The 21697-nt window shown below is 41.5% G+C and overlaps 1 protein-coding gene across 1 annotated transcript; it reads right to left on the bottom strand.

Annotated features, from left to right (window-relative positions):
- Positions 1-421: 421 nt before the first annotated feature.
- On the bottom strand, positions 422-20862 carry dennd2c (DENN/MADD domain containing 2C). The gene is made up of 19 exons (XM_041945492.1): positions 20598-20862; positions 16421-17528; positions 14437-14561; positions 13017-13111; positions 12732-12890; positions 11640-11718; positions 11341-11385; positions 9880-10064; positions 9210-9319; positions 8420-8489; positions 7665-7742; positions 7111-7251; positions 6450-6598; positions 4142-4319; positions 3856-3897; positions 3038-3146; positions 2362-2604; positions 1389-1475; positions 422-1313 (listed from the first exon to the last, which is right to left on the bottom strand). The coding sequence occupies exons 2-19, from the start codon at positions 17302-17304 to the stop codon at positions 1282-1284; spliced, it is 2811 nt and encodes a 936-aa protein (XP_041801426.1). The 5' UTR covers positions 17305-17528; positions 20598-20862; the 3' UTR covers positions 422-1281.
- Between the last annotated feature and the right edge of the window lie 835 nt (positions 20863-21697).

Raw genomic sequence — 21697 nt, forward strand, 5'->3', positions numbered from 1 at the left:
AATTATTCTTCCTGGTTGTATTGGCTGTGATGAGATCCCTTGTTTTGTGTAAGTGATGGGGGACAAGATCCACAAAGAAAAGTTAATCTGAAGCTAATACAAGGCTTCAGCCTTCCTAATTAGATACAATATGTGAATAACTTTCAGAATTCCCTCTTTGTTGCAACAATATACTTGCACTGAGACTCAGCAGGGAAATCCACATTTGCACTAAAAAGATGATAAAGGTGCATTATGAGGGGATCTCTTATATCTTATGATATATGTTCAATTTAAAGCAGACACTATTTATAGTACACAATACACAGCTATATGGCCTCCAATACAAATGCTTTACTTAATGTTATTACAGTTATCCAGGGATACTGTATAACCCAGTTTTTAAGGCATTTGCATCATAAAAAGCGCAGTCACACATCCATTACTGTCCTTGGGAACCCATTTATTTAAAAAGTATGTAGGACACACCATGCCTTAATACAAAAATATTCCAAATACTGTACACTGATTCTCAACATTGTGCAAAATGTAAAAAAAACTATTTACAATTCCAGTTAAAGAGAAAGTAAAGGAGAGAAGAAAAAACAGACTGTTTCCTCAGAATGTAAATACTCACTTAGATGAGATTTAACCTGGAGTCTAAACACTTTGAAATGTTCTGATCAGAGTTAATGAACCTCTACTTAATCTGAAATTCAAACAAACAGAAACACAGTAAACAGTAAAGGTTTTTACAGTTGGTGCTGAAGGGAATGCAACATGGATAATGTTATTCTACATTAAAATTCATAAAAACATGCATCAGGTTGGAGCCATATACATTACTTTCAGTTTGAAATGTAGCGTTAGAGTTGCACGTACTGTGAAATGCACACATTGTGCAGTAAAGCTGAATCTAAATGTTAGAGTCTTGCAAGTAAACACGTTTCCATTCAAAAATCAAAGAGAAAATAGTAACAACTGTCCATGTTCAGGTCGATAGCTGAGGTTACCTAGCTGGAATGTTTTTTGTATTCTTCCAAAGACACAGTGCCTTGTCCGCAAGGCTTCATAACACAACACTAGAACAGAAATACAAGAACTGTTTCCAGTTTTCATCAAATAAGAAATGCACTGCTCTCAGACATACATACATATGTGCGGTCTTTTCATATCCAAACTCTTCACCTTCCCATTCACATAGAGACTCTCATCCACATTTATTTCCTCAGATGGTCCAACAGCAGCAAGTGTTTTTAATTACAAAGTCTTTCATTTAAAAGCCAGGGAGTTGGTCTTCTTTCACTTAATTTGTAGGAGCTTCATCTTGCTTCCTGAAAAGAGAAAATCCATTAGCTGTTGAAAATGAACCTTCGACAGTGGACGTTTGATGATAGAGCAGCACGTACCCAGTCCTTTAAGAAACTTATTCACACCACTCGGCTCGGGCTCAGGGTACGAATCCAGATACTCGGCCACTCGGACCTCAAACAGGCCTGGGGGAGAGAAGTACCACATTATATATTCACTTTGGCAAAGTTTACATTCTCTTCATATGAAACATGGTTCATTGTTCTGGTATTTGTAGACACAAAGATTCATCTTCTTAACCGTGTTTTTCAAATGCTCTGCTTTGACGTCAGTGCCTGCTGTGACTCATTTAACTTAAGTCGTGTGTCTGGTTTCATATGATCAAATTACAGACTAGCGTTTATTCATTTAACTGATTGTTATGGGGAAGCATCTGACTTGTTTCTGACTTCAGTCTTGTTGATGATGTTTAATATGTTGCTCACAAACATCACAGGATGCATCCAAACTACTCTTCAGACTTCCAGCACTGATTTTAAAAGCAGACTGGCTGCAAATCAAGAGCACACTGGACAATTTTTACTATTTGCAAAGATTAAGCATTTTCCCATTTCTTACTTTCTTTTGATATATGCACTAACTTTGTTTGCATAGCATTATGGGAATATTAAAAACTAGGGTCACCTTAGGCAGCAATGAAATCTAATCTCAAGGCATCAAAATTTCAAGTAAAAAGCTTAATCCAAGTGTTGCCTGAAGGACAGGAGTGTTTTTCTTCCTATTGATTTTATTATAAAGAAAAGTAGTTCTAATCTCAATTGTCTGTCAGAGTGTGGAGAAATAGCTGAGCATCTCCAAGTTTTGTTTTGCTTTTTCAGAACTCATATCTGTGAATAGTAATAGAAACAGTGAAAAGAGGTCCTATTAGATGATATAACTGCTGCTAACAGCTGTTTCATGAAATCACATAAGAAAAAAAGAAATATCAAGCCCCCCCCCACCCCCCCCCCCCCCCCCCCCCAGTAGAATTGACCCTTGTGACTCCTGGCACTGCTACATCAACACAATCACCTCTTCCTCCTCCCTTGCGCAGCTCTTTGTCCTGAATGAAGCCGGCAAACATCTGAGTGTCCATGAAGAGCTGCAGGAACTGGCGGACTCCGCGGGAGGGGTGAGATTTGCGGAAGTTGTCGCGCTGGAGCTCCCTGCTTCCGCTGGACGACTCGACCATGTGGAGAGGATAGTGGCCCACCAGCTCCACGAAGAACCGCACGAAACCCTCCGACACCAGAGAGCTCAGGTCAGCCTGCTGACCTGGACGGGCCACGTTTTAGATGGAGACGAACTGGTTAATAACAGACTCAAAAACAATAATAGTTTTACAATAAGATTAACAGATATACCTGTATTTGTTCCATCAAATACTACAACAGACTTACTACAAAATCTGAGACATGTTAAAGGCTTTTGCTTACATGACATACTGACTTAACATTGAAATGTCTTTGTTGTGGTGCACAAACAGATGTATTACAGATCATGATCCACATGGAATAAACTACAGACTTTGCAGCAGTCATCATTAGTTTAATATTCTTTATCAGTATAATCAAGAGGAGGAAGGAACCTCATCTGGTGATGATAGAGCCACTGTGAGGGCTTTATAATCAGCAACTGAACACACTGAAACACCTGACTGACATACAGCATCTTGTTGTTTGGCACATGTGATGTCTGTTATACCAACCTCCACATCTGTCTCCATCCTCCTGGCTCAGGATACCTTCCCTCTCCTCCAGGATCTGCTGCAGAGCCGCCTGCAGTTTACTGGGCAGTATGCAGTCTTCATCGCCCAGCTGTCACACATCACAGGAAGGGTCAACAGGAGTCACATGATGCCATTTACACACATTCATCTAAACTGTCTGGCACAATATCAAAGCACTGGAGGCAGCCTATAACTATCTGGACAAATCCATTGTGGGGAATTACAGAGACTGTGTCACTTGTCTAAACAGCATATCTACAGACTACACTGTGTGTCAAAGACTCTTTAGCCCTTGATCCAAACAATGATGTACTTCATGTTGCTACTGAGGAGGGAGGCTACCAGCAATACTGAAATTAAAGCTCTGTATAACAAGACAGCTAATGTTGAAGTGGCAAGTCAACCTCTGCTTATCCCATTAGCTCGTAGTTAACAGGGAGATATTGGGCCTGAAGATTAAGCTCCCTAAATGAAATGCCAAATTAAGACAGACATAAACACAACCCCAAAAAAAACCAAACAAGTTTAGAATGAACTGAACAGACTGAGTGACTACTGCTGACTGACACACCGGCGGCTCTGAATCAGCTGCAAACAGCCTTCATGTCTGCGTCATGGCATGGTTCTGCTGTGGGATTACATCCTCGGTGTCTCTGTAGCACTTGTGGGTGTAACATAATTCTCTCTGTCACCTTCAAAACATTCCGTATGCAAACAAGAGACAAGTGTGGGCAAAGCCATCTTTCCCACTGGGACCACACCCGTCATTCCCACTATGTACTGCTATGTGTACACACCTGAACAACGAACTTGTCTGCACACAGGTCCACTATGAGCACCTGGGTAGACAGCGAGAAGAAAGAATGACAGTTAGTGACGGCAAGATTTCGCAACAGGAGTTATAAAGTGGTCAGGTAAGTCTTTCAGGGTGTTTCTCCACCGCTATTCACACACAGTGGATACAACTGTGTATACAGCTGTGGAGCTCTTACTGGCTCTGGGTTTATTTACAATATAGAGGCAAAGAGAAAGACCCTTAAACTGCAAATTGGGCAATGATTTTGGAACAGAATTCTGACCGACCTCCTCGATGGGCAGCTCCAGCAGCTGTGGAAGGCAGGGTGCCAGCACCCCAATGAGGAATGGGGTGGGGGAGCAGCTGATGTCCAGCATGCTGGCTGGTAGCACAGGTATGAAGGTGTGCTGCCAGGTGAAGGGGTACAGCAGCGCCAGCACTGCATGGCCACACCGAGACAGCACGCTGCAGCGAACGGGCAAGATCACAAAGGATTAGACACACAAACACCATTCGGTTCTCACGCAGCTCATATGACAAACATATGAATCAGAGCTGCTGTCACACGTTAAGAAATCTTTTCTAACACAGTTTTGAAGTGAACAATATTGAGAGCTTTCAGTAGTTGTGTATCAAATCATTTTCCCAAGAGGCAAATGATCCATGCCAATAATCTAAGTGCAGTAAACGCTACTAATATTTCTGCTGACACGCCTCCCTTTACACTCACTTGCCTACATGCTGTGAAAGACCTCCACTTCCTTTTGATTGGTCCATTTCTGAGGCTAAATGTCCTCCCATCTTTAGCTCTGCCAAGCTAAGCACTTTTTCCAAAGCACACCTTGTAGCCACTGCCTATTATCTTCTTGATTTAAAAGGTGACAAGTCATTCATCATTTTTCTCAGGAGTTGTGTCTCTTAGTTTCACACTGCTCCTCGGCAAAAAGCCAACTCTGAATCCTGCTCTTTTTAATGACTTCAGGGCAATTTCTCATCTACGTTTTCTCTCCAAACTCCTTGAACATTTAATATCCAATCAATAGACAGATAATTGTATTTTTAATAACCTTTTGAGTAAGTTTTAGACCGCAGTGTTCGACATTGCTGATCAATATATTTCACTTGATCACTGTGAAAAGCATGTAGCTGTCCATAGCCTCACACTCATAGATTTATACCAGTTCTTACTTAATAATAGCAGTTTACTCATATTGTCTACATACTGTAAGGCAGGGGTGGGGAATGGCTGGCATTTTACGGTATGCAGCCTGCAAGAGCATTTGATCCAGCCCACAAAGCAATTCATAAATACAAAAAAAGTAACCCAGACATACAAAAAAAATCTCTTGGCAGAAATTACTTTTTTTCTGAGATACTAGAAGAAAAAAGCATAAAACAGTTGACAGACATATCCTTCCGGGTGGTCCTGAATGCAACACGCATGTAGCAATTGCGTCATATCCATGACATGCATCATGGCGCTCGTCGAGAAAAGAAAAGCAGATGTGGAACGTCATGCTTTCCAAAAGAAATGGACAAAATCATTTTTTTGTTTAAGTAAAAGGTAAGCCAGTGTGTCCAAGTTAGTTTGTGCGGGTACACTCAGTGATGAGAAAGGCCATCTCAAGAGTCATTACAGCTCAGACATGCTAAACTGGAGGAGCTGCAAGGATAAACAGCTGATAGCAAGGGTCTGTTTGAATTGGCCTTCATAGTGGACATTACAAAGAACCTTTCAGAACTGAACCTCAAGCTCCAGCCAGCCTCTTAGCTCTCTGCTTTCAAATGTGAAATCATTTGAAGTGAAATTAAAGCTGTGGCAAGTGCAACTGGAGAGAGCTTTCCTTCTCTGCAAAATACAAAAGCCTGCTATGACATTTAAATATACCAGTGTGCAAAACTCCTTCGGGCATTTGGCAAGAACTCGGTTCTGCTCAAAACTAACTCACCCAAACCTGGAAAACCAGCTGTGAGTAGCATCATCATCATCATCATCATCATCATCATCATCATCACTACCATCTGACATCACACGCCTCACCAAAGAGAAGCGGTTCCAGCCACTGTACCGAGGTTAGTGTGATATGTGTTCAATGACAGTGTTCATTAATTTTTGTATAAAAATATAAATGGCCCTTGAGAGTTAAAAAAGTGGCACATACCTTATAGCCTGTCTGTCTATGTCCTGCTAAATAATAACCAAATGTGTTTAGGAGCCTGGCCTGGGTCCAGACCTGTTGTAGTTGTTGTGTCTCTGAAGAGCCCACTGAGACACTTTAATAGATATTGGCTGTACAAATGAACCTGACTTGACTTGCCAGGGTTGGGACTCTGCCATAGCTTAGCACTGAGGCCAAGGTACACACAGATGACTGATGCAGGCCCTAGGCCTGTATGATGTAATCAAGCATTGACAACAGCTGGCAGACATCAAAGGGGAGTTGAATTTTTAAAACTGCCAATCTCAATATTTTTGAATTGCTACTGTATATCATCCTTACACACACACATACACAGACACAGACACACACACAGACACACACACACTCTGAAGGTTAAGTAGTCCTGCAGTGCTTTGTGTTCCCACAGCAGTACCTGAGCTTGTCAGCAATGAAGATGACCCTCCTCTCAAGCAGAATGGAGGCAAACACCTGCAGGAGTTTACCGACACTCAGACACTGCAGCAGACTGTCAAAGTCCACGTGTTCCAGTCTGGAGTCCACTGGTCGACACAACGTTAGTACCTGGCAAAGCAGCAAGAGCACGTGCAGTCAGGCGTAGTGTAAATACAGTGTTTTAACTTGTTTAAACTAGTTGTTCCAGACTGTTGGATGAACACCTGAGGCCTGTATGTTAAGCAAAAACAGACCCTTTGGATACATCCATATAAATGTCGCTCAAGACAACAGACTGGTGGAGGAAGGATTTAAGCAGGAAACTTAAAGTTAGCTTCTTAAGAGCCATCTGCTTGCTGAAACAGGAGAAAGCAATGATTTTCCAACATCTCTGTTTTTATGGGAAGGGTCATTACTTCAGTTGTTCTGTCTGAGTCTATAAAGTAATGACCAAACTGATTACTGTTGACTGTTATAATATAAATAGCTGTCCCAACATGAACCCTTCAAAGCTGAAATAGCAACCCCTTATTGTTTTCACTGATAACCTCCCATTCTGAGTCATTCCGAGTCTACAGAAAGGAGTGGTTAGGAGGAACAAAACTACTAATTAACATTTCCTCTTTTGGTTTCAGGGTTACCTCATTCCCAGAGCCAGGGAGGAAGCTCTTAACGGTGACTGTGCGTCCAGGAGCTGGAAACGGGGCCTCCATCACGCTACGCATAAAAGGGTACACCAGCGCTGGGGAAATCTCCCTGCGCCTCTCCACCTCCTCCAAAATCTGCACCAACAGAGCCAGACAAATCAGTGTGTGTCCTGAAGGAACTAGAGTTGATTAAACTCTAAACAATAGAACAGAGGCGTGATGCAGCTCTGCAAGTAAATGCAATTTTCCTCCCGGCCGTAGTCACGCTTACTGTTTGTAAATTTCACTCGGCCAACTGGAAAAATGGGTGGGACAGAGCTTCATGCATACAATTTCTTTTTTGAAAAACACACCCAGGGATTGCTCAGGATCATCTTCCAGTGTAGCCTCATTCCATCCTAATGCATAAAAGGAGTTTGAAGGGAGCAGCTTTGACACACTTCAAGAGGATTAACACTGAACTTTAGCAAATCCAGCTCCTTTCATCTCCCTATAAAGGCTTCTCTCTGCAGAAACAAGGCAGCAGATGCATTGTATAGTTGCCTTACCTTTGCAAACAGGTTGAAACAGCCCAGTTTGCTGACAATACAGTGCACCTCAGGAAGCCTCTTGCCTTTTCCACTGGGCTTAAAGGCACAGATAGTTTGATATGTCATTAAGCATGTAACAACAGAGATATCTATGACAAAAAAATGCTGTAAAACACATCAAAGATAAACATTTCGTTAAACAATACAGGGCCAGAGCATCGAGCCAATTTCCCCCTTTAATGTGTTTAATAATATTTTCAATGACAAATTTGTAGAACAAAGAAAAATGAATCAAGAGTCAAAGGTCTAAACTCCATCCATGTTTATGATAGATAGATAGCTTATCTTCCAGCAAAGCATAAATCTTTCCGTGTTGGATTAAGTCAAACAATCCACACTAAAGAAAGAATAAACACAATAGAACGTATTTAAAGATCCCTTAACAAGATAACCACAGCATGTTTAAAATAATAAAAAATAAATAAATAGAAAAGGCAGATACACCACATAATTTCAACCTAAAAAGAAGTGTGTTTTGAAAAGTGTCTTAAAAAGATCTAAAAGCAGCTCTCCTTGTGAGGCATAAGTAAGGGGGAAATTATGAAATTCTTCGTGCTCTCTGTCATTGATTCAGAAGTGGTTTATGGTCTGTGTTCTGATTCACATCCCCTCAGAGATGTTGAGTAAGCACATGGCGGGCTCCCATGTCATCACACACACACACAGACACACACACTTCAGTCAATGATTCAGACGCACACATCCACACTCACCAAGATCTTACGACAGTAACAAAACCAGCGGCTGCCGTCCTCTCCGGTCAGCACAAAGGAGAAGGTCTCACTGTGAACACAACATCAGTGCAAAGGAGATGATATTTAAATGATTTGATTTGTCTGCCTAAAAACATGTCACCATAATTGTAAACGCCAGAAATTTCTAGCACAAAAACTGAAAAACGACACCTTTAGGCACAAAAGACATCTTTAGGCAATTACATGATTAAAAAAACAATATAAACAATGCGGTTGATTAAAGCCAGGACAGAAATATCAAGGCAGAGCATATGAAAACTCAGTAAATAGACAGGTATGTCTTCTGTTTATTTGCAATACCACAGACAGTGAGGCAGTGGAAGTGGAGATCATAACCCGCATTACAACAATGAACCATACCCAGGAGAAACAAAAGATTGCCCAATGCCCCTTAGCACTCAGAGATTTAATTAGATCAGTTGAAACTTTAATTATCCCTGTGGGGAATTTGAGTTGCTGCAGAAGCAATTTGTGGGTTACAGCTGACAGCTGCTGATATAAAATAGGAAAAGAAAATGGGGGTATTAAACATAATATAACTGATAATTAGGGTGCTATGAGTTAACAAAATACTGTAAATGAAAAAAAAGTTTGACAATATTTGTTAGAACACATGAAAGTTACGCATGTCAACAAAGGAAAAGACAAAGGAAATGAATGGGAGATGAAAAAAGAATACAGCAGAATACAGTTATCACTATCCACTGACATGGCCTTTGGATTGCAGTTCTGTAGTGTATGTCCTGACCTTGGCATGTGTGCAGAGGGTTTCCAGTCCTGTGAGTCGGGGAAGCAGAACTTGGGAATGACTTTCAGCTGATCCTCAGCCTCTCTGGATAGCCGGGATGACTTCTCAAACTAAAACAGAAGGGCTCCAGTTACAGCAGCGGTCCAACAAATGACTTCCTCTGGTTCCAGAGGGACCCAGGTGAAATCAGTAATCATTTAACTGCATTCTAATATAAATCAATAGAAACTTCATTATAACAAATTAACAATGACTCAATGTGAGGTTTGCTTGTCTTTAGTATTTTTACATAACCACTTGTTCTAAATAAGCATCAAAAACAACGAGTATCTTCCACTGTAGGTACGTGGGACAAAACCTTTTCTTAAAATGGCCAAATTTTAACAAGATAACATGACAATATTTTAAAATCAATAAAATCTAAATAAAAATTCATATGGAACAACAAAAATTAACAGCTAGCTTACATGAAAGCTCTTAAGTAAACCTCTGAAATTTCCCTTTAAAGGATTTCTCATCATTTAAGATAAGAATACATTTCCTTTAATTTACCAAACAATAGTATATTTTGGACATTAAATTGTTCTAATTGCACAGAATACCATAAGTAAGTACAGTTATGCCCTTTGCCTAGAAGAACGGTGGGGTGATGTTAAAGGCTCCTTCTAACCATTTTGGGGAACTGCTGCGTGATTTCAGGGGAGTAGGTGTTTCCTGGGGAGCCTTTTCTCAGCGACACCACCACGAAGATCTGGAAAAGCTGCTGCTGCTGCAGCTGGATCAGGTCTCTCTCCAGGGTGCGGTAGCCTGGCCGGCGTTTCAGTGTAGACTGAATGTACACTGATCTCCTGGAGCCTGCAAGACACCACACAAGGATACTATATAGTAATGCTTTCCTGGTGCGTATCCCATCCAGCACACTGGAGCAAAATGAGGCATTTTAAATATCAACATACAATTGTGAAGTTAACTCTCGTTACAAAGGATCCGAGACAATGGTCTTAGATAAGTGGTAGGCTGTATCTCATGGCAGTGGTATATTTTGAGTTTCTCAATGTTCAAACACTTCCCATAAGCCTCACTCTTAACTCTTGCAAAGAGGACGTTGCTTGGATGATGTTTTATTTGACTTTACTGAGGAGGCTCAACAGAAGCCACAGAAGCCAAGCGTGGCTTTAGGGATGACAGCGTTGTTGCAGGCTCATATATCTTGACAAATACTAGACGTAAACTTGACAAATAATTGGAGGGTTTTCCATAAAATCTGGTAGACATTCATGCTCCCCAGAAGATGAAATAAATAACTTAAATCAACGGTGATCCTCTGATGTTTAATCGAGTGCTATCATCAGGTCAAAGTTTCATTCTGTCCACTACATTGGTTTATGGCCAAATACCTCCAAAACTAATGACACTCCATCAACCTGAGCTGATGCTTTGTGTTAATTGCCTACCATGCAAACACACTGAAATAAGATGGAAGGCATGGTAAATATTTCCTAGTAAACATCAGCATTTTCATTGCAAGCATGCTAACTTTAGCATTTAGCAAAGAGCACCGCCATGCCTAAGTACAGCCTTACAAAGCTGCAGACTCTTGAATCGATCGTTTAGTATTTAAAATATTAGAAAACTGTGAAAAAACCCTCTTAATTTCCCAGAGCACAAGTCAGCATCTTACAATTGTTTTTGTCTGACCAAATGTATAAATTCCGAATTTACAACGTTATAAAACAGAGAAACCCAGCAGATGCTCACATTTGAGAGGCTGAATCAAATGAGTGTTTGGCATTTTTGATAAATGAGTTCATCAAATTTTCTGTGGACTATTGTTTCAGCTCTAGTCTTGATGCCTCAAATTGATAATAAGCTGCATCATGGTCCCATTACACTTGATTGAACAGAAACATGTCACATGGCCGGCATTAACAGGCACGACAATAGATTTGAATAAATTTTCCAGAGATGCGAGGAATTTTTCATGTCTTGATACAGCCCTGTGTTTATACTTGGAACGCTGAGTGATAAAACTACGGTTACTCCATATAATAATAAGTGCCTCTATTCTTCACCTGAAAACCAGACTTAACATGAAAGGGACACTACATGCATATTAACTGTATGGTGATACCTTTGGTGTTGTCCTCTGGGTCGCTCTCTGTCCCGCTGGTCTCCTCTGTTGATATGAGTTAGAGGAGCAGGAGATTAGGGAGAAGCAGAGGAATGGAAAAGACTCGAGGAGCCATAATCAGATGCAGACAGTCAGCCTTTGTTTCATAATCAGCGGCTTCGCCTACTGCAGCTGGCCTTGTGTGTACCATCAAAAGCTGGGTATTTCCAACAAGAGTCTTGACTTAATCTTATTGAAGTGTTGATGTGGGTGACATTTGAGCGTCTGTGACACTGTGTGTGTGTGTGTGTGTGTGTTACCTCGCACTGAGACTCCCTGGTTCTTTACTCTCTTTCTCCCTCGCTTGTCGTCAAAGATGGTCTCAATCTTGTTGACGTACTGTGCGGTAGAACACACACAGGTACTTGTCAGCCCCGTAATTTCACAGCCATTATAGAATCATGATTACAGGGAATCATGATATAACAGCCACTAAGTACATGATTATATTATAGATTTTCATGCTTTTTTTTTTGCCCTTACATTCCTGCATTCTTCTGTTTATGTCCTGACAGAACACAACTGAATATCTAACAGTGGACTCAAGTCAACTGAGGCCCTGTATTAATACACCAGAGTTGGGCTCAACACAGAAACAGGCACATACAGGAAGCTGAAAATTATCTTCATGAGGACACACGACGCACAGCCAGTGGAGGAGGTGAACTTGTATGACAGCGTAAGGAAAGAAACTACAATGCCCCTACTGATATAATGGTAAAACAGGAAAATACATACTGAGGTATTATTATGTCTAAGCCCATTTTGACTGATTCAACATCTTCATCAAAGATGTGATCTAAAAGAGGTTAAGGACAGCTAGTTCAGTAATGTTACGTTGCATCATTACCATTTAAGTTATTCATTCTAACCTTTTTGTTACTTAAAGTTACATCATGAAAAATAAACAGATGAGTGACAACACCGTGTCAAAATACCATCCAAAAATAAACTTGATTGGCATTTTTCAACCTGCTGGTCATGTGGGTGTCATGTGGGTTTTGAAACTATAATCCTTCTCTCGTCATCACCTTTACAGATACTACATTTCAATATTACTGTACCTCATGGTTAAAGTTCCTTCCCACTATTCCTTCTCCTTCCACTGCCATGAGTCGTATGTTCGGATGAATGTGTTCTGTCTGAATTCTCATGAAGCATTCATACATGTTGCGCTGGCACTATCTGTTTCTTTCAGCGTCCTCTCCTTCCTGCTCAACAAGTCACCGCCCCTTTCTTTTCTTTCCAACATAACATATGATTCATCAGTCAACAGAGTACACACCACTTTGTTGGTCTACGTGTACCTCAGTCAGTGTGAAAACTAATGACAAGATCCATTTACTATTTACCTGAGGCGTCCTCTGTGTTTTTTGAGTGCTTGCGCGCCGCGGAGCAGCTAGTTTGGGATTGTCTGCCAGGGCCGGGGATTTGGATGCTGTCAAGGTTTGGAACTTCTTCCTCTCAACTTTGCCAGCGTAACCTTGCAACGTTTGGGGTTTAGGAGGCAGCTGGAAGACATGAACTGTGGACTTATCACTTGGTTTTTGATGATCACATGAAATCATACTACAACGCTTCCTTCTTCCTCCCTGAGACTCTCAGGGTAAAGGCAGGGATCATTCAACTTTCTTTACCTTTGGGTTGTGAGACCTTGCAATAGGGAGGCACATGGGAGATAGCTTGACATCTTCATAGGGGTTATCTCTGGTCACTGGAGTCTCTGGTTCACCTGGGGGGAAACAGAGTGATGGGAGAGATAAGAACACCACACCTAATGAATACTTTCAAGAAGACATTTATGCCTTGTCCATGTGTATTTTTTTTGTCATTGTTTTTGTGTTTGCTTTTTTAAAATCCCATCCACCACAACCTCTTGTCATAAGGCTATGATATGGCCTTAACACTTAAGACATGTTGGCCAGTCAGGAACCTGATAAAAAAAAAAAAAAAAAAAAAGCTATCACCGGTTGCTAACTGCAACTACAAGTCCGACCACTAAATTATGAATCCTACTATGGTGAGGGCATGACCTCCCATTGGCAGCAAGGCCTGTTTGTGGGAGTGTTGGATTGCGTAGCGTTGACTTTTGTAGTGCATTCTGACGCCTCCGTCCCTCAGTAAAAGTGGAAGGGTAATTGTACATTTGTTTGTACACAAGTAAAAGGTCCTGTGAGCAAGGTTAGCACCAGCGCTATTTTGGCCATGTGCACTGTTGCACAAGATCATCTCATGTAAACAGATGTGATAATGGCGCACACTCTGTTGTCACAAGCCAAAAAAACTCAACAGCACAGTTCCTGGAAGGAGGTTTCCAAAAGCTTCATTTTCTGTGACAAAAACTGCATTTGTGTGTGGATGAATGGTCAAAACATCTAGAGTTTTGAAAATGTGTGGACTAGGAATTAGTAAAAGCAATTGAGTGAGGGGACTCTCCATTACAAAGCTGCAGCATTTTCATGTCATTCCTCTCTGATTTTGATGTGTTTTGATGGTAAAGTCTCATCTTATCTTATCTTAAAAAAGGCAGGTATTACCTCTATGCATGAGTGTAAACAGGAACATTGGAACAGAAGAAGTTCATGGCTAATATAAATAAAAATACACTTATTCACTTGTAATGAGCAAACTGTCTAGATTTCAACAACCTGCAACACATGTGTATAATCCTAACAAAATCAGTACCACTACCTATATACCCCAAAACAGATGATGACCGAGACATGTGCACCGCTTTGAAAATCCTGATTCCCTGACTTAAGAAGTGATCCAAGCTGCTGTCTTTTCCCATCTTGAATTGAACACTCAAAATGTCACAATATTCCAGAAACTGTAAGATCTGTTGGAAACCATGAATGGGAACAGGCCCCTTCTATAGGCACATTCAATGGTTTTACCTGACTGCTTCACTGGTCCCTGTACAGTGTCGCCCTATAACAGGCTCTGTTATGGCAATATGATAAGTTTTAAATTACTCTTTTTATGTATCAGATCTGTACATTCAACCAACAGGCACCCAACAGTATTTATAACTTCCTGTCAATGAGTTTGACTTACAAACGATGTCCTCGTAAATATTGTCATCAGAGTAGGCATGGTAAAGGCCTGATTGCCTGGCCGCGCCTCCCAGCGTGCCTTGCTTCGCTGTCAGACGCGCCGCATCCTCGTACTCAAAGGATTTCCTGTGGCAGGGAGGGAAGACAGTGAAAAAAAGGGGTCCTGGCTGCTGTCCTAAAGATAGCCATCATCCTATTATTCACTCTATTGTCTTATGTTCAGCCAGCGTCCCCTCACAAAAGCCCTTATGCTGATATCAAACACAGCAAGACAGAGAGAGTGTGATAAACTGTCATGACAGGAAATGACTGAGCATATGGTACAAACATTGTTAAAAAAAGCAAAACGAGGAAAAAAGAGTATGACAGGATTTAGACAGAGATAGCAGTTGGTAAGATGACAATGTCAGCTGACATAGTGAAAATTAGGTCACTGTGCAACTAACTTTCCTCCTCTGAAGGCTTTAAAATGGAGATGCAGCTTCTATTAATTACTTGATTTAAGTTCCTTTTGTAATACACCTGATCTATCTGACTCAGTGCTGAAACCGAGACAGATTGTTTCATGGTTCATGTTAAGTATGGTGTAATACCTAATCAAGGTATTTCATAACATGCAAGAATGAAGGACAGCTATTGAAGTTGCAGTCTACAAGCAGCCCTGTAGAACTACCTACCTAGTTACCTATGTACAGACATGACAGGAACACTGGTAAGTAAGACAATTTATTGGCATGCAGTAAAAAAATAAAAGGACTGGAATACAACTGAACAAGTGTAATGGCAATATTGCACCACGATTAGGGGTTTTAAAGGTCTGTTTTTCTTTATTTAAGGGCACAGTTAATACAATGTAACTTGTATTAGCAAGTAGCAGCAGTAGCAAATGAAGTAGCTTTTTGCAGAACAACAGCTGTGGCCACAACCAGCAAATACATGATAATGGCAATTCCGCCTTCATTTCCCAGGATTCTCTTGTTGCTTTAAAGACATCATTATTAGGAGCAGTGTTGCCAGATTGGGCATTTTTTGTCCTGGACAACTTCTGGGTGGGTAAAAACTGTGTTCGGCAGTTTGCCTCAACAACAGCTATATTCCAGTGAACTGTGCCCTCCTCTCCTCCGAGTAGTATGATTAAGATTGACATCATAACTGATGACCAACAAAAAAAACAAAGGTCATGTCAGTTTATTACAAATGAGCTGATTTTTTTCTTTTCAAATTGTCATTCAGTCATAGCTCTGTGATTAAGACTTGTTAAAGTTTCCATCTGTTCACTTTCGTGAAAACTTTTAAGAGTAATGCAACATTATCCAAAAGACTTCGTATTTTTGTTATTGTAACCATGGTTTTGGGTTTGCCTTATTATACCAATACCACTATGTTTTATACAGTTTTCTTCTTTCACTTATTCTCAGCACTCCTGCTGAGTCAACAACTCCTGGACAGTGCTTTAATGATAATGACAGACAACACCAGGACACGACAGTGACAGAGAACTACATTATCAGAAAGCATGTCAGCTAATAAGTCCTGAGCTGAATGTGCACATGGGTTACACAGTTGTCTTGTTGTCATGTCTTGTTTTGCTTGGCCGTCAGTCAGAGAGAGAGAGCGAGCGTGAGAGTGTGTGTGCGTGCATTCAGATGATGACCCCGGACCCCGTGGCTGCTGAGGAACTAGGCCACATCCAGACAATAGAGAACAATGCTGCCAGACATCATGTGACATCACACCTGGACCACAGCCAGCAATTAGGTTCAGTACCCTCCCCAAAACTGCCCTAAAAATACTGTGAACACACTGATATTCAATATACACATGGCGTGTTTTAGCCAGCCCAAACTAGAGAACATTTTCACAAAATATAGTGACCTTGTTCGATCAGCAGGAGCTGTTTGCTTCGAAAACATGCTTCAGATCAAATAAAGCACAGCACAAAATCCCACTCTCTTCTAAATTTTATAAAAGTTATTTGTACTCACCTGTTCTTTTTATGCCTTGAAAGCCCATTAGTCTTTGCCACTGGACATGGAGGAGGTGGGAAGCTCGGTGGGTGGGCTACCCTCCTGCTCCTCACATTGGAGTGGCTGTTATGAGGAGATCCGCTGTCCCATTGCATTCTGTTCCCCACGTTACTGTTGTTGGTTCCCCGATACTGGAATGTCCGCTGAGGTTTGGGAGGAGCCTGAGCGTCACCTGAAGAGTCCCTGCCTTTCTCCCAGAGCAGTCTGTCCCCCTCAAGCTTCCGCCAGAAACCCCGTGAAGTGTAGAAGTTTCCGGCAGGCATTTTGTCTTCTTGGTCATCCGTTGATAGAGGTAGAGGTTTAGAAACAACTCCCACATCCAAGATGCGATCTGTTTTTTGGTCGCCATTCGCAACATAGGTTTGTTTACATGTGTAGTTGGCAGAGTTCTCCATTTTAGGGGAGGCAATTATTTGTGCTGTAAGTGGTTTACTTCCTGGAGCTGTGGTTGAAAATTCTGTGGGACATTTCTGCAGAGGTTCTGACTTCCGACCAACCACATCATGCGCAACCTGTGCTGGGCATTCTCGAAAATCTAAGCTCTTAGCTTTTGAGAGGCTGGCTTTTGCGTGAAGCCCCTCTCTGGATCCCCCATTGCCCAGGACATCTCCAGACAGACTTCGGGACACTGTTGGAGGGTGTGCTTTCACCGCAGCATCCTGGCTGCTGCCCTGCTGACTGCGACCTTCCCACTGGGAGATCTTCTCCCTGATGTTAATGCCCTGTTCATGAGAAGGGGGCCTCCCTGGCTGGCGGCCCTGCCAAGCCACGGTGGCCCCTTTCTGCAAGCGATCAACCTCACCACCCCCTCGCCTGCCCTGCTCCAGCCTCAGAGCCAGCATGTTGGGAGGGGGCAAGTCTCAGCTCACCCTCAGCTCTCCATTGGTGAATGCATCAGGGGTTTGCTCACAAAGACGAACAGGAAAAACCATGTAGTCTGTTCTCAATTAATCCAGAAATGATAAGTAAAAACAGGAGGTTTTTGGTAACCGTTTCCTTTATGTCTTTACACGTCTTCTTGTGCTAGCAGAGTGTCATTTCCCCCTTGTCTCCTTTTGTAAACAACCTAAAAAGAAAGACAAGACACAAAAATTACTCATCAATCACTGCACTTAAAAACAAGTCCAGACAGCACACCATGAGGTCAAAGAGGCAGCACAGGAGGACACAGTTACTTTTGAAACAGAACACATCTGAAGCAGTCCACAACTTGTAGGCAGGAAAAGAGAGACGGTCAAGGAGGACAGGCTCCTGTCAAGGTCGGTTTCCAAAAATAAATCCAGTAAGAATAAGGAAAGACAGTGACAGGAACAAGGTTATTACAGATTTCTGCTGCTGTGTGTCTGTGTCTTGAGCCGCCCCAACCCTTCTCTAGCCCCAGGGACATTCTGTCGTCTCTGTAGCTGTCGTTCTTGACTGCGTAGCTGGCCAAACTATGAAATGCCAATGATACAGTGAAGCATTAAATCTAATTTAGTATTCTTGCAAAGCTGTCTTTCACACGACTGGGAAGAATGCTCATTTTAAGTGAATTCAAAGAGCTTTAGAGGCAAGAAAACACGTTAATCTCAAAGCATACATGAAGAGCCAGAGACAATTAGGTGAATGATGGAAAACCCTTTAACCACACCTATGTACTCAGTGGAATAAAAGCTCCTAAAACGGTTAAGATATTTATCAGATGCATGATACAACATGGGGAGACAGGACTACAGACTCTAATTAACTGATGATTTGAATAAGAATGTGTATGGTATAGCCCTATAATCTACAGTCTTGCTCCCTCCTTTGCTATCAAACTCTGAGACTTGATGTTAAGTTCTGCAACGGCACCCACCCTGACTCATATACACTGGGTCGACATCAATGCGGTCACTGTACACTCTTGTACAGCAGCTCCTGGCTTGCTGGAACCAAACCATTTGGCCACGTTGCACATTAGGACCGAGGCAGAGAGAATGTGGAGAAGGGGAGACATGGTAAAATTCCACTGCACAGCTCACGATCATAATAACTCTATGAGCTACATTCCTGCAGAGCTCTACAAGAGGGGGGTCGGGGAATAAATTTAACTAGAGACAGTCGGTCAGTCAGTCTTGCAAATGACGCCTTTGTTTGTTTCAAATGTATGCGCGCGGTGGAACGCTGCTCGGTCATTGCCAGACCATGAGATGACAATGCGACTCCCAAACTGACCCACTTGTATTATTTGTCTGTGTGCGGTATGTTGTACAGGAAGGCATGAGTTGCGCTTCCTGAGCTGCAGGAAGAAGGATCAGCAGAATGTCCATAATTATGGTGCTGAGAGATTTGCACCCAGTTGCAACCACTGATTTTAGCTATGTTTAGATCATCTATATTCAAACCCTGTGATGGTAATCAAACATTGTCTTTGAAATGCAGTAAATCCAGAAATATACCAGCTACTAGTTGGTTACAGTAAGCAAACAAAACTGTCAGCTCCTCCTTTCCCATGGCATACAGTGAAAATCAAATGCTATTGCCAGTAAGGCAAACTGTGAGGTGCTGCCATATCAAATGACAAAGCCAGAGGGGTGAGTCAAAATGAACTTCACTGATATGCATGAGGCTGTCAACTCTACAGAGAGGTATCCTCGCATTTACTAGTGAAACTCACTGACTCACCTATGTAGAAACCAGACAGAGACCCAACAAGCTGAAGTACCCCGTCATCACTTGGCAGCTAAATTAAAGCTAATTGCACCTTCAAAACCACCACAAAACGCCCTCCGAAAGAAGTGTGGCATGACACAACATGTTGTAGGTGAGGTATTATACGACTGTGGTTCACCAACAACAGTGACAGTTAAAGCTATAATAAAGGAAAAATGTGTGTTTGCTAAATGCCAGCATTAAAGGACACGCCACGATGAAGTGTCTTAAAATGACTGATCCATCACCAGCCACCAGAACAGCTTGTTTGCATACAGACATTCATTCTGACAGTGCCGGCAGCACTTCCTTCATTTGGTAGCATTTGTTGTTAATGGTTGTGGATAACACTGCTGTGAAACTGTCTCCAAATTGTCTCATAGACCCAGACTGAGATTGCTATAATATCAATAATTTCCATTAATTCTATATGGACGGCTCAAAATTAATGGAAATGAATTCATTAATAGTGTTCCTGGTGTTGATTTGACCCTTTTCTCTAAGGGGATTAGTGGAATTTAGATGTCAGATGCCTTCAGTTATTGTTTAATTCAGCTGTTTTTCCTAAATTTGGCAGCACCTGCAGAGGATTTCATGGAGAAGCTATCTTCGTGCGTTCAGGTGCTGTGACCTCAGCTAACTGTGACCGGGATGAGTTGATGCCTGGTCCCGCTGGTGATCGTGTGTAGTCAGTGACTTCACTGCAGTGAAGTTGGGATGGATGCAGGAGGAGGGAGACAGAAGTTTTCTTACGCCCAGTTTGTCTAAATTGAGTTTCCTCGTTCTCTGTTATAAAAAGAAAACATGTTGCCAAACTCCCTTCAAAACAACAGAAATTAAAACTGTTCATCTGTATTGCAAAGCCTCGCTTGTATGGAAGTCAAATCCAGTCCGTCCTCTGACTCATGAAGAACTATTCTGTAATTCGGCCTGAACAGAGGGTCGAAATAACCTAAAGCAGCTAACTGGTTAACACTGTCTGCTTCCAACCAGCAGGTTAAAGGTCTCCAGTTGTCTGTGCGACGAGCGGCAACGTTACTCAAATAACGTTTCGTTACCTTTCACTGAACTGTACTGAAAAGCACGTTTATAGAGAGACGTAGCGAACTGAACAGCAGGACTTGAGTCAGAAATATGCTGAATATTGATATTAAAATATAATTATGTTTGTCGATAATGAAGTCAGCTGTAACTCCATATTTTCAACAGAGTTTGACTTTTCACTGTATGGACTTTCTGTAATGTAATTGCGCTAACTTTCACATTTTCGCGGACAGCAGCTGAGTAATGTACAAATACTGAAAGCGACAAAGTACAACTGCCGTTTACGTGAACTCAATTATCGTTAACTAGCTAGCACGTTAGAAGAGAGAGACAGTCAGCTAGTTGGAGACGTTGTATGATGTTAGAACAAGAAACCACGTGGCAGATTGATAAACTAGCTGCATGTGTTGTGACTTACCTCTTAAAGTGGCGAAAGTCATGTTCTTTCCTCATTTTCCTGTCGATAAAATGAAAAACACAAATAAAATCCGCTCGTTCGCATCGTTGTCTCTGAAAGGTTAGCAGTTTGAATAAATTCAGGCTAACGTTGCGGTTCACAGACAGTTAATGGTAAGTTATTGCAAAATAAAGTCTTAGGAGGGATGAAAACGTGTCCCCTGTACTAATAACTATACACAACAACAAAGAAAGCAGCCAAAGACAAGAGAAAAGTAAAGCGCTCCTCGCCCTCCCTCTCAGGGCAATTAATGTCAAGTCTGCCAGAAAATATTTGACTTCCGGTTATAGTTTCCAAAATAAAATTCTTAAATGGTCACCGCAAATAACATATTTTTAGTGTAACCCGGTTAAGGCAGATGTCTTTTCATTAAAAATTGCAGACAGGGCTATGTCGTTCTAGTTCAGTCAGTTTCTTAAAAATGTGATTATTTTGTACAGGCAAATGGTCTGAGGAGGGTGCATCACCTCCAGTACATTACATTCAGTCTCAATGAACAGTAGCACATGTGAAACCCAAAATTCAACTCTAAAATGAATTATTTTTGTTCATGAAGTTTCATGAAAAAAGAAACACAGTGCCTGTGCATGAAACCATGCACAAATCATTATCTGTTAGATAAAATTAATTTTATTATATATTATTTCATCAATGTCTGTCTATCACATCTGTCTGTGTGCGTCAGATCAGTCCTCCATGGCTGCCTGCCTGCAGCGTACTGTGCATGGCTAAAGAAAACTACAACAGGCATAATTCATGCAGACTACACACTTTAAAAATTTAAAAGGCTACCCTGCAGTCCCTGCTGTGGCCGGAGGAGAGTCCGTCTAAGGGCAAGACCAAAAGAGTGTTTCACAGATATCACTATTTCATGTTTCATGAGGCTATAACTAGTCAAAACTTGGGTTTAAACCAAGATCCAAAACAAGATTCGGGATTCAGGACAACTGTACTTTGGGACTGCTCTGAAATTTTCACAACAAGAAAATGTGTTAATTCCAATCTAAAGCATCAAAATCAGCATACGATATGGGCTTAATGCACTAATTGTGTAGTACTGT

The sequence above is a fragment of the Chelmon rostratus genome, chromosome 10 (genome assembly GCF_017976325.1).
Source record: "Chelmon rostratus isolate fCheRos1 chromosome 10, fCheRos1.pri, whole genome shotgun sequence".
NCBI classification, from domain to species: domain Eukaryota; kingdom Metazoa; phylum Chordata; class Actinopteri; order Chaetodontiformes; family Chaetodontidae; genus Chelmon; species Chelmon rostratus.